General features: G+C 39.2%; 2 protein-coding genes across 2 annotated transcripts; one reads left to right on the top strand and one right to left on the bottom strand.

The window, feature by feature from the left end:
* Nucleotides 1-1,355: 1,355 nt before the first annotated feature.
* On the top strand, nucleotides 1,356-8,061 carry LOC116188231 (histidine kinase 5). Its single transcript, XM_031517444.1, has 13 exons — nucleotides 1,356-1,882; nucleotides 2,546-3,414; nucleotides 3,504-3,560; nucleotides 3,643-3,870; nucleotides 3,963-4,056; nucleotides 4,286-4,492; nucleotides 4,920-5,050; nucleotides 5,182-5,231; nucleotides 5,309-5,583; nucleotides 5,732-5,835; nucleotides 6,188-6,970; nucleotides 7,086-7,262; nucleotides 7,811-8,061. Exons 2-13 carry the CDS (start codon nucleotides 2,698-2,700, stop codon nucleotides 7,931-7,933), a joined length of 2,946 nt encoding a protein of 981 aa, XP_031373304.1. The 5' UTR covers nucleotides 1,356-1,882; nucleotides 2,546-2,697; the 3' UTR covers nucleotides 7,934-8,061.
* Nucleotides 8,062-8,276: 215 nt separating this feature from the next.
* On the bottom strand, nucleotides 8,277-11,324 carry LOC116188232 (transcription initiation factor TFIID subunit 10). Its single transcript, XM_031517446.1, has 6 exons — nucleotides 11,058-11,324; nucleotides 10,897-10,961; nucleotides 9,648-9,710; nucleotides 9,041-9,098; nucleotides 8,906-8,956; nucleotides 8,277-8,741 (listed from the first exon to the last, which is right to left on the bottom strand). Exons 1-6 carry the CDS (start codon nucleotides 11,181-11,183, stop codon nucleotides 8,661-8,663), a joined length of 444 nt encoding a protein of 147 aa, XP_031373306.1. The 5' UTR covers nucleotides 11,184-11,324; the 3' UTR covers nucleotides 8,277-8,660.
* Between the last annotated feature and the right edge of the window lie 1,622 nt (nucleotides 11,325-12,946).

Raw genomic sequence — 12,946 nt, 5'->3', positions numbered from 1 at the left:
TTGCTCCAAGTGAAAAAATTTTCATACATTGTGGCATTGACTGGTCCTATCACTTTGTATTCAATTGATACAATACTCTGGCTGATATTAACATTTAGTCTATTGGATTCAACCTGTTATCTGATGCATACTGATACTGTCGAACCCCCCTACAAATAATTTTTTGATAAAAAAAGACTGACATTACTCTTGTAATTCTGAAGTTGAGCATCTACATTGGTTTGAAATCGATTATTATAAGAAATTATTTGAATTCATTTCATTACAATTCGGTTCAATTAAATTTAATTTAATTTGTAAATAAATTATAATATTTTTGGAAATATTCATGGATTTAATTGAAATGAATTAAACAATAGTGTTCGGGTTGCATTTTAGAATGGAGCGATCTATTTACAAAGTAATTTCACATATAATATTAAGCTTGTAACTACTAATTGAATTGAATTTTGGCCAAATCTCGTTGATTTTAGCCCCATTCCAAATCCAACAGAAATCTTATATGTTTAATCTAATTTTTGTAGCTTTTTCAAACTTCAGCATTCAACTGAATTCTTCTCAAACGAATCAAAGGTTTAAGTACTTCTCTTCTCAACAATGTATTTTTCCGAAATTTGAACTTGCATCCTCCACTTTATGGGAATGATGTTTTTTATTGCTCAAGGTCATGTACAAGTAATTAATTCCCTAATAGATGCATCTATGATCCTTTTATATATATATATATATATAAGATTCATGAGTATAGTATAATGAATTAGAAATTTCAATAGTTAATAAAGCGCATAATAATTGACTTACAGCGAATATCAAACTTTAGAATCTCTTGTTACCATGCGAAGATTTATACCGCTACGCTACACTTTGCTAAATCACATATCATCATTGGCTTAATCGTGGTTAAACTCAAAAAGACCCACTAACGTCATCAATCAAACTAAACCACCACTATAATCCAAAATTTGATTAAACTAATCAATCCCACTTTGGTAGCTCTCACACACTCAATCAACTCCCACCATATGTATAAATAAACATTTCTTCAGCTCTTCCTCCTCTGCTCTTCCCCAGCAGAGTCTAGTCAGTAAGCAAAACGTAGCTTGTCAATCTCATTCATGCATGCAGAGATAGAGAGACAGGCACAGAGAGTGTGTACGTATGTGTTTGCAGACATACAGAGGAGAAGAGGAGAGCCACAGCGCGTCCGCCCCACGCACCCCACTCCTTGTAGCCCTTCTCTGGCTTCACCTTGGTAATGGCGGAAAGCTCTGTTTTTGACACCATCCCACCTCTGTTTTCGGCGACTGGTTGCGCAATGCTGCTTCCATGAGCGTGACACTGAGAGAAAGAAGCGTAAAAATTGAAACTTTGACATTTTTTGTTGGGGAAGAGAAGAAAAAGAGCATGTTTTGTTTCGTCTGAGGTTTCAACCGGAAGTCGTCTTGCTTTCCATCAATGGATGAACGAACACACAGAGGAGAGAACCAACACGGAGGGAATTAAAATAATGAGGGCTGTGATTTTAAAAATGAGGGGTTTGCTCTTTGTTTTCTTTTAATATGGGGTTGAACGAATACTCTAATAATTTTTTTTACCTCCAACTGCACATGGCTTCTTGGGCTTCTCCCTCTCCCCTTCTTCCCCCTCCTCTTAGTTGCTTCTCATCCTCCCATTAATTTTATTTTTTCTTCCCCTCTTCCTCCTTTGTTTGTTTTCTTTTTCCCTTTACTTGTCCTTCCCTCTTCTTAATTAGTCATCAGTTTTTCTTTTCTTGGGAAAGTCTCAGATCTACAGCACAAAAGTTTTTTGGCGTTGTCAATTTATCCCCTCCTCTGTTCTCTTCTTGGTGGTTGGCTTTCAATTCACTTCCATCTCCCAGAAGGTCAGCTTCCCAATGATGGGTTGTCTTGGGCATTGGTTTCTTGCTGATGATTGGTTGACTGCAGATTGTAGGTTCTGTGTTGAATTGGTTGATTCAATTTGTCATCTGTCCTTGCTGTGAACTCATGTTTATTGGTTTGCTGATGATTCTTGCTCTATTGCTTTGGTGAGTGTTTGTGCATCTTTGGTTGAACAGTCAAAAAGCTGAGATTTTGCCATCCCAATAACTTGGAAGCAAACTGGATGAACTTTCATTTTTTCTTTTCCCTGTTGACTGTTGAAACGTACATGATTGAAATTTTTGTTTTTTTAATTAATCTTTATTGGGTTGAAGTGATCAGCTGGAGAATCGATGGATAATTTTGCCTGTTGCCAAATGAATTTGCTTGTTGCTGCGGGAATAATCTTTTGACTTGTTCCCATCCTGAATTCACTTGATTAAGAGCGGATTCAACTCATTGATGTCATTTTTCTTTGCTGTTTTCATAAGAAATCTCTTCCAATTGAAAACCTCCTCATGCTAGTTTCTGCAATAAAGTTAAAATATTTTTCGAATTTCTCCATTTATCATCATAACATGGAGACTATAGTTTTTCTCCTTTCATGCTTAGTTTTGCATAGAATTTTTCTTACATTTTCTTGTTTTACTCTTCTTCTCATGCAGGCATAGATAATTGCCCGGCCGAACAATTCCTGCAGACATATGCGGTTTTAATTTCTAATCGAATCCCATCAACTCCTTCTAGACATTTAGATGTTGGAAAGAATCATATGCTGAAGAGAAGTTAGATATTAATTTGCCACCAAGCTTTCACGATGGTCTGTGAGATGGAGGATGATCCTATCGAAGACATGGAAGTGGAAGTCCTCCCTTCTATGTGGCCTGAGGACATTGACCCTGGAAAGCAGTTCAACATCGAGGAGCCTGGTGTTGACCAAGACATGTTGGAGGAAGTCACAATCCCTGAAAAGCCAACCTTTCTCGACCTCAAATGGCTCACAGAATTGGTTGACTTCACAGACAAGGGGTCAGCCCAGTTATCCCACCTTGTCAAGCACTGGGAGTATAAGCAAGCGAACGTGGTTCGGCTCTTGAGGGAAGAGCTCGACAACCTCAGCAGACAGAGGCATGAGGCTGAGCTAAGGGAGCTAAGAATCCTCGAGGAGCACCGGTTTGAGGAAGACGCATTCAATGGGGACACCAAGAGGCAGATATCGGTATTGGAGGATATTTACGAATTCTGGAAGGAAGTTCCAAGGAGGAAGAAAGATGTTATTGTCGAGAATAAGAGGGTTGAGGTTGATGCAGAGTATGATACTGTTATGTACTGGAAGCAGCGGGCGATGAACTTGGAGAAACGGCTGGAAGCAAGCGTTCAGAGGGAGCAGACACTCATGGAGAAGTTGCAAGAGAGCATGAAGAACTTGGATGGACAATCGGCCCCAGCAGAAGACTTAACTCAGATCCTGAAACGGGCCGACAACTTCTTGCACTTTATACTCCAGACTGCTCCAATAGTCATCGGACACCAGGTAATCAAGAAGTACCTTCCCCAGGAACTGGACTACCTGCAGCTGATACTTGGAAAGTACTCTGTAATCCATGTTTTGTTATTTTTCAGGACAAGGACTTGCGGTATCGGTTCATCTATAACAACTTCCCAACCTTACACGAAGAGGTATGATTAAGGTTCACTTAGTTAGCCGCATTGAAGGGGTGCTGGTGATTCGTTCTGATCAACTTTCTTTGATCTGTTTTAGGACATTATTGGAAAAACGGACATGGAGATTTTTAGTGGGTCTGGTGTGAAGGAAAATCAAGAATTCAAGAGGGAAGTTCTTGAGAAAGGAAAGCCTGCTAAGAGGGAAGTTACTTTTGAGACAGAGTTATTCGGTTTGAAGACGTTTCTAATCTATGTGGAACCCGTTTTCAACAAGGCAGGGGAGACAATTGGAATCAATTACGTAGGAATGGAGGTTACTGATCAGGTAAAAATCAGGTTGTCTTTACGAGGTTTCGTGCTTCACCTGAGTGATCGATCATATGGAATGGTGTTTATTGTGTATGTATTGGATAACAGGTCAAGAAAAGAGAGAAGATGGCAAAGCTCCGAGAGGAGATTGCAGTACAGAAGGCCAAGGAAACAGAATTGAACAAAACAATCCATATAACAGGTTAATTTCTTAATTCAATCAGAGAAAGATGAATGATGTTCGACTTACTTTCTCCAAGAACTGAAAGCTAAACAACTGAATTGATTCTAGTCGCCTCCAGAATTGAGAGCACTCTTCTAGAGAGCTGTTAGCTCTTTTCTTGGCCTTAAAAGGCAGAATATCGTCCCCAGAAAAAAAATTATTCTGGGGTGAGGCTAATTCTAGTTTTTTTTTTTCCCAACACTTGCAGAGGAGACGATGCGAGCAAAACAAATGCTAGCAACAATGTCGCATGAGATAAGGTCTCCTCTGTCTGGTGTTGTTAGCATGGCCGAGATTCTCTCTACCACTAGACTGGACCGCGAGCAAAGGCAACTGTTAGACGTAATGCTGTCCTCAGGAGATTTGGTCCTTCAGCTTATCAATGACATTCTTGACCTTTCGAAGGTTGAGTCAGGTTTGATCTTCCATCCCTTTCCAAGTTGCTTTAGTTTCCATCATTAATGCAGTACACTTATTTGCTAATACGGTATATGGGAATAGATAAAAACTTATCAGGTTTTTTAGATTTTACTCTCAAGACATGCTTTCTAATACAAGTTCAGGGGAAAGCATCTTTTATATTTTCACCAGGACACCACTGCTGTCGGTTTATAAAAAACTCCTTTGGAAAATAATATCTTGACGAATGTGCTCGTCGATCTTGTAGCATATTTCCCACCAATTTCCAGAAATGATTTTCAAATCAACTTCTTTTAGCAGGTTTTCCTCAAAAACAGTTCCATTCTGAGCTATTCTTGATACATGGCCTTCCCTGACTGGCTACTGGCTGATTTTCTTTGAAATATTCTGATCAATGGTTATAAGTTTAAGGTTTTGTGCAGGACTGATGAAGTTGGAAGCCACAAAATTCCGCCCGAGGGAGGTCGTAAAACATGTTCTCCAAACCGCTGCTGCATCTTTAAAGAAAATGTTGACATTGGAAGGACATGTCTCAGATGATGTCCCTATCGAGGTAAACATTTTCCTAAAAATTGCTGTCCTTGGACTGGACAATTTCTTTATCTTTGGCTTTGTTTTTCCTTGTACTTATACAATATAGTTCGAGGATATCTAACTACTCTAAGCCTGTCTGCACTGTTTCAGGTCGTTGGTGATGTCTTGAGAATTCGACAAATTCTAACCAATTTGATAAGGTACTAACAGGAATGTCCCAAAAACTTCAATTTCTCTTTCATTTGCTTATAATTCATTAATTTTCCCTTTTCTTCAGCAACGCGATCAAATTCACCCACGAAGGCAAGGTCGGAATCAAACTCTATGTGATTCCGGAACCATCATTTGCAAGCCGAGAAGGAGGGCATCATGCAAGGACAAACCCGGAGCAATCTACCGCTCTGGAGAACACCACCTCAAAGGAAGAAAAGAATTTATTGAGATCACACTCGAATATCACTGAGGAACATGAGGATGAGGAGAAACCTCAAGCACCCCAGACAACAGTGTGGATCCGTTGTGATGTTTATGACACTGGAATTGGAATACCAGGTTTCAAAATTTTCGATCCTGTATAAAAATTTAAGACATTTTTTTGAATCTTTGACATTTTTTTGGTAGGTATTTGGATCCTTGAATCTTTGATATTATTTTCTTTATAAACTATTAAGTCTTATCTCTGCTGTTATCGGTTACGCAGAGAATGCTACACCAACTTTGTTCAAGAAGTACATGCAAGTTAGTGCAGATCACGCTCGGAAATATGGTGGGACTGGATTGGGACTCGCAATATGCAAACAACTGGTAACTTCTGTTTATAAGATAGTACTCCTCTGTTTAATTCCCGGAATTTGCATTCCTTTTGTCCTAAATCAAGAAGAATAACAAGGAAAAAGTCATTTTTCAGTTGCACTTCTCAGGATTTGTTTGGTTATAGAGCTTCTCTTGAACTTTGAAGTGCGATGTAACAAGAGAACTGAAAATGACATTATTTTCCTGAAGCAAAAAATTAAAATGAAATACAAAATTGCAAGGTAACATCTCATTTTCCAACTGAAGGGATTGAGAAAAAAGTTTATTCGTGTCCTTTATCTCAATGCTTATGTTATTTCAGTCTTTAGAGATTTCTCGTAAGATTTATTTCAATCTAATACAGGTTGAGCTGATGGGAGGTCGTCTCACAGTATCGAGCAAAGAGCACATGGGATCCACATTTACATTCTCACTCCCCTACAAAGTCTCACCTGTTTGTGACAATTCTGACGATTCCGATGAGTTGCCAAACGTGGCGGAGGACGACATAACTGCTGGGTTTTTCCAATTCCAGCCAAGGGCCTTGGGTTCTCTCTTCTTGAATGGGCCAGCCCAAGTCCAGAAGCTGCTGCCGGGTAAACTGAATGGGTTCGTGGATGATTCCTACATGTTCCCTGCTAGTAACATTGTCAACCTCAGGGAGATTAGGTCCCCTGAGGATGCCTGCTCGGTAAACATTGATGCTGTAGAGTCAACATCCGACCCCGAATGCTCGCAAAGTCAAAGTTCACATCCTGATGGTGACGCGGCAAACTGTAAAGGGACAGATAGTAAACCTCCATTTGGGAATTCTAGAAGTCAAAGTTCAAGCTCAGAGATCGTTTCTCGTATTGATTCAGAGGAAAGAGGATCAAAAGTTGACAATAGACTTGCAAATGGGGAGACCTTAAAAGAGATGCAGAGGCTTGAGAAGCCTGAGACGAGTCCTGAGAGCACATCGAGTGGGAAAACTGAAAGCTTGAAACCAGAAATGATTCCAAGGATTCTTCTCGTGGAAGATAACAAGATCAATGTCATGGTGACACAATCCATGATGAAGCAGTTTAAGCATAAAATGGACGTCGTGAATAATGGGGTCGAAGCCGTTCGTGCAGTTCAACGTTCTAGTTATGATCTTATCTTAATGGTAAATCATGGCAGGATCCTGAACTCGAATCTTGTCAGCAACCCATATTTCTTCAGTTATTGTGCTGGAGATTTTCTTATCTGCATTATAATTTAGATGCAACTTTTGTCCTCAGGATGTGTGCATGCCAGTTATGGACGGTTTGCAGGCTACGAGATTGATCCGTTCTTTTGAGGAAATGGGGAACTGGGAAGCTGCAACAAAGGCAGGAATCGAGGAACCATCTTCTGCAGGCTTATCACCGAACGAACATAAATCTTCAGAACCAAGAAAGCGAATTCCCATCATAGCGGTGAGCATCTGAACTCTCATTTTTCACTGATATAAATGGTTCTAACCTCTACTTCCAAAATACTTACGCCTTCTACCTTTATTGAGAACAAAAATAATGCATATTTTTTACTTATGAACCCGAACAAGCTGACTTGGCCATATTGATTCTTGTCAGAGTGTAAATGAGATTCCTTCGCCCCCAATCAATCATAACCTTCATTGATGTACCACCCCACGTTGATTCTGGTCTAGACAAGAATCTTCTATCCCAGTCCCTCGTTTTGTCAACTTGTTTTCTTCAAAGTCGGCTCTGGATCAAATAAACGCCCACGGTTGGTTAACTTTGGTTCGAAATAATATAGGAAGATGATAAAATTGCAATACGTATACATCAATCAGGATACCATTTATGGTATCTTTCCTATATCATAGAGAGTTGATTAGGATAACTTTTAATAGTTCCTACATAGTCTTACAATGAGACATTGTATGCATCTGTAATGCTCTGTGATTTACATTGACATGGACAAGCAGATTGCTTACGGAAACTTTGTTGGAAATTTGCAGATGACAGCAAACGCATTGTCAGAGAGTGCAGATGAATGTTTCGCCAATGGGATGGACTCCTTTGTGTCGAAACCTGTGACTCTCCAAAAATTGAAACACTGTCTCGAACAATATTTACGATAAAAGTTTCTCGAGTATATTTATCATGCTTGTCCGCTTGCATATAAATATGTATGGTGATAATATGTAGGAAAGTTTTGTTATCAGTCGGTGTATGATAATATAGCCTCAACCACCATTTGCATGTGTGATCTCCAGCTTGTTATATAACTATAGATAAGACAAGAAGTTGTTCTTGCTTCTTCAGCAAGGAACAAACCCCAAAAAAATGGTGTTAGGTTCGTAAACTCGAGTTTGGCACAACTAGATCTTGGGAAGATATATCACTATAGTTGCGAACAACTCTTTTTTCTGGCCTTTTCCAAAGTGCAGTAAGGGTTTTAGCTTTTTCGGTATTGTTCCTGTCTAAAGCAAAATAATCTGATGGATTACATCATCATATCAGATGTGAACCGTACAACACAATGAGAATGGCAGAGGATCAAAACCCAAGAAACACAAACAACTGCTTGAGCCTTGAACAGAGACATCGATAGGAAGTTCCCATTTGCACATCTCGAAGAGTATAAGAACATAATTGTATCATTACCATCTAACAAGTACATAGGAGAGGGATAAAAGTAGTAGCCTGTATGAAACCAGTCGCCCGAGAACTGTAAGCCATGGACTCTAAGGAACATGTCAAGGAAGCCCGAAACCCTCATTTCATACATCTCCTAAAGCAGGATCAGCTACTGCAGAAGCACCATGTTTTTGGCTGTTTTAAGCACTCTGCAAATCCAATCCATATTCATTCCTCTCTTGTGGCAGGATCTAAGCCAGTCGAAGGACTGTCAGCAAAGTACTCCTGGTGTTTGACATTTACGCCATACTGGAAAGTTGAAAGGCCCATCAGCTATGTTAACAGTTTAGCAATACAATTGAATGGGAAGGAGAGGTTTTTTAGCAAAAAGATGGTATAAATTGTTTAGTACACAGATTTTGTTCGAGGAAACATAAATGAGAGCCATATTTGGATATTTGTAGAAAACAAACCTCACGGAGAGCTTTTGAGAGGTCATCCATTGTCAAAATCAGGCGCTTATCCTGCAGAGCCAAAATATGTAATGTTTCAGCAAGTGATGTAAATGATAAGAGTTAATTTGATCAAAAATGGCATAGTGGCAAGACCTTTTGCTGCTTATCCCGCTTGTCTTTGACAACTGATGCTTGCCTTGCCTTGCAGTGCCTTTCAGAAAAAGTAATTGCCTTAGGAAGGAGGAAGGAAGCTAAAATAGGGCAGAGTAAATGAACAACAAAAGGATAATTCTTTGGATTCAATTCCAACATTCACTCGTAGAGCCAAACAACTGCCATGCGAGTGAAAAAGTAATATCTAATCACACATTGAGCATTTTTTACCATATGGAGAACAATCTTTTATTTGGCCAGACAGAATAATTTTTCATTAAAAATGACCATAACAGTCATGAAGAAGTGATTGTGATTCTCACGTTCAAGTTCTTCCAACCTTTCTTTTGCTTTGCTTTTCTTTTTGGTGCAACAGGTACGAATTGCAGAACATATATAAATAAGAAAAAGAATTCTTAACTGCAATATGATAGCACTACATATGCACACTTAGAATTATTTTGACAAGAAAAAAAGTAGAGATCATATTGACAAGGAGACAAAGAGCGTCTTTTGAAGACAACAGACAACTCCCCATAAACCCAACGAAAGCATGAACAAAGACATGTAAGAGGCAAACACAACAGTGGAATGCAAAAATACTTACTGAAGAGCATCACTTGCAACCTCTGCAACAAACTTCTGTGTCGCAACAGCGACCAGCCTAATTCTGCATTGAGAGGAGAGAATTATACAGGTCAACATATAAAGCTCCATAACTTTACCAATCAACTGAGGAGGGACATAAATCACCTTAAGACGAACAAGTTCCTAAATTTAGAAAGGGAAGCCAACTCTTAATGGAACTTAGACACAGAAGTCCAATCTCTAAATCCTCCTACTAAATGACAGATAAGTGCTAAATAAGGTACCAAACATAATGTCCAATTGCTGGCTAACAACCTAAGACCCTGTTTGGTACGCTGGGATGGAATGGAAAGGAATGGAATGGAATTTTGTATAGTGAATTTAATTATATTGAGAGAACAATAGTGATTTTTAGATTGAACTAGATAATATGAAGAATTAAATTTAATTAGATGAACTTATTTTTCATTATATCATTCTATATATCATATATTTAGATATATAAAACTAAAAGATAATATATGATATACGTAAAACTTAGTATGAAGGATGGAATGAGCATTCCTTAAGTTTTTTGAAGGAATGACCATTCCATCATATTGTAAAGAAATTTCCTTCCAAATGGAATGCTCTTTCTAACTCATACAAGTGTCTCCATGTAAGGAAATGGAGTAGAAGGATGGGTCTTCATTCCATTCCTTTCCATTCCATTCCCGCGTACCAAACGGGACATAAGAACTCTTGTACAGAATACACAGAAATCGCACAGTATCAGTATTCAGTCAGAAGACTGCCTTAATTGCTCATGAGAGAATTATCAGCAGTTATTTACTAGGGAATGACAAACTGAAAGAAGTGCAGGATAATACATCCAACAGAACTTATAGACACACTCAAGTCTAAAAAAATGCTTGCAACGACAGAAACAGTCATCCTGTTATACATCCTGCTACGAACTCAAGCTCCTCTGAAAGCTTTACTTCCTTTATACGAGCACAAGAGCCGATGAAATTGCCTAACTTTCTTATATTAAGAAACCGAAGAAATGCACTATGACAGACATAAGAAAAGATCAACAATCAAGTCACAAACCTAATGATAAAAATCAGAATTTCAAGATTAATAATAACCTAAAAGCCCGAGATGTGAAATTCAGGACGGCTGATTACCACACTAAACAACCCAATAACTGTATTCACTTCTTCTCCTAACATTGATGGTTATCAAACTCATGGATTCGACCATAATTAAGGAATTAAAGTACCTACAATCGAACATCAGGGCACTGGAAGCCGCTCTTGCCCAAGTAATGTTCCACCAATTCATCGGGTATCTGCAGTTTTTCCACCAAGGAAACAAACCCCTGAGCTTCAACAGCGTGAAACGAAACAAAACCACAGCTTTTGAGGGAAGGAGGTTAGGGTTTTACAGTGGGGGTGTACTCCATTAATGAAGCGAGGAACTCAGTGATGGCAGCGTCATCATCGTGCTTTCCCTCGCCCGACGACTGCTGCTGCTGCTGCTGCTGCTGTTGATGGTGCTGATGATAGTTCATTCTCTCTCTGCCCAGTCCTTCCTCCCCTCCTCGTCTTCTTCTTCTTCTTCTTCTTCGCCTTCCCCTTCGTTTCGATTCCGAAGCTGCAGAGCGGAGATTTTTTTCTTTTTTTCTTTTTTTCTTTTTTTCCTCCTTCAGTTAACCAAAAAACACGACGCTTCCTACCCACAAAAATAAAATAAAAAATGCCCTTCTGTTTAGGCCGAGAAAAAGCCCATTAAGACTGACAGCCCATTAGAATGGGCCCAGAAGAGAATTCATGGGCCGATGACACAGGCCCACTCAACAACCACTGGACCGGATGTGTTGTGCAGGTGGTTAGGAGCCATCAGACTGAGAAGTAGAACGTATCCGTCGATGTTGTCCCCAACGGCATTTCAGGCATGGGAAGGGAATCATACAAATGTGACACATTCCGATGATTAGATTGTCTTGGGAACGGATCGGGTTGTTTTAAGATGCTCATGACATGTAGCTTGACTAGAAAAGTCACTTTAATGGGTCGAGCTACTTCACAAGATCGATCCAGGCTAGCTTATGGTGAGATTCACATGGAGTCGTCCTTGGCGGGGTTCACTGCATAAAGCACATATTTACGTCAAACTTCGGTTCTGAATCAATCAACCTATAAAAGGAGGCGGGAGGAGCATCCTCTCCAATTCTTATGCGTTCACCTAAGCGGCTTTCTTGATCACCTCTGCATCGGAAAATTTTGGTTGATCCAGTTCAGTTCATAGTGAAGATTTACTCCAGGGCAACTATTCACAAATGAAGAGGCTCCAACACCGAGCAAGTACGGATTCTTGCCAACTAAAGAGCTAGTTTTAGTTGCCCGTCAAAAATATAACTTTCACTTTTACTTTCCAAATCTTGGCTTCCCCTCTTTAAGAAAACTACTGAGATATAGGTATAGCAATCACGACCTCAGCTCGTGGCAACCTCATACCATGTTCGAATGTTTGTGTGACTGATCCCCTCTGCCCAGATCGAATTCTAGCCCATCTGGGTCGATAAGAGTCCAATATCCATGGTGATCAGTACCGAACCACAAATCGCCATCAATGAGTGAGCTTCTTTCTGAAAAATAATGCTTACTTTAAACAGTAGTAAGAAAAGATATGAATTATAATTTTAAAAAGAGATGGAGCAACTTAATTATCCGTTACATCAGCAGTAAACTAAACCCATGTTCAAGTAGAAGGAAAAACAGAAGTATTGATGTTAGAGAAAAGGAGAAGTGCCACAAAGAGTATCAACGCAAGGCCACAATATCCAAATCCAATAACACTCTAGTGGAGGAACAGGGTTCCCTCCACCTCTTTATCTGGTGATTGTTGTGACACATGATTCCGTCACCTACACTAATAAATCTTAACTAAACTTAGAATAATTCTCTTCATTAATTTTTTCAGTGTGAACTCTGGTATCCGAAAGATCAATTGAACATCGACTAATCCAATCGAGCAATTCTCTTCATTAATTTAATTTAGTGCCCTAAAGCATGATTAATACTAATTAATAAGGTTGAGTATGTTTAGGGACATAAGTACCCCTATCCCACCAGGCATTATCCTTTTTGTGTGCTTTTTATAGTAATAAAGGCATCACATCAAAATATTTCTCATAATTATGAGATGAAGATATTATGTTCTTCTTTTGTGTTTGCATATAAAATAAAATTGAATGGGGGTTTTCTCCCTATGACATGATCTTCCACTGTCTTCCCCTTAGATCTTATTGGGGTATAATTAAGTCACAATCAA

The sequence above is a fragment of the Punica granatum genome, chromosome 8 (assembly GCF_007655135.1).
Source record: "Punica granatum isolate Tunisia-2019 chromosome 8, ASM765513v2, whole genome shotgun sequence".
NCBI classification, from domain to species: Eukaryota; Viridiplantae; Streptophyta; class Magnoliopsida; order Myrtales; family Lythraceae; genus Punica; species Punica granatum.
This window is presented reverse-complemented; position numbering and strand designations above follow the sequence as displayed.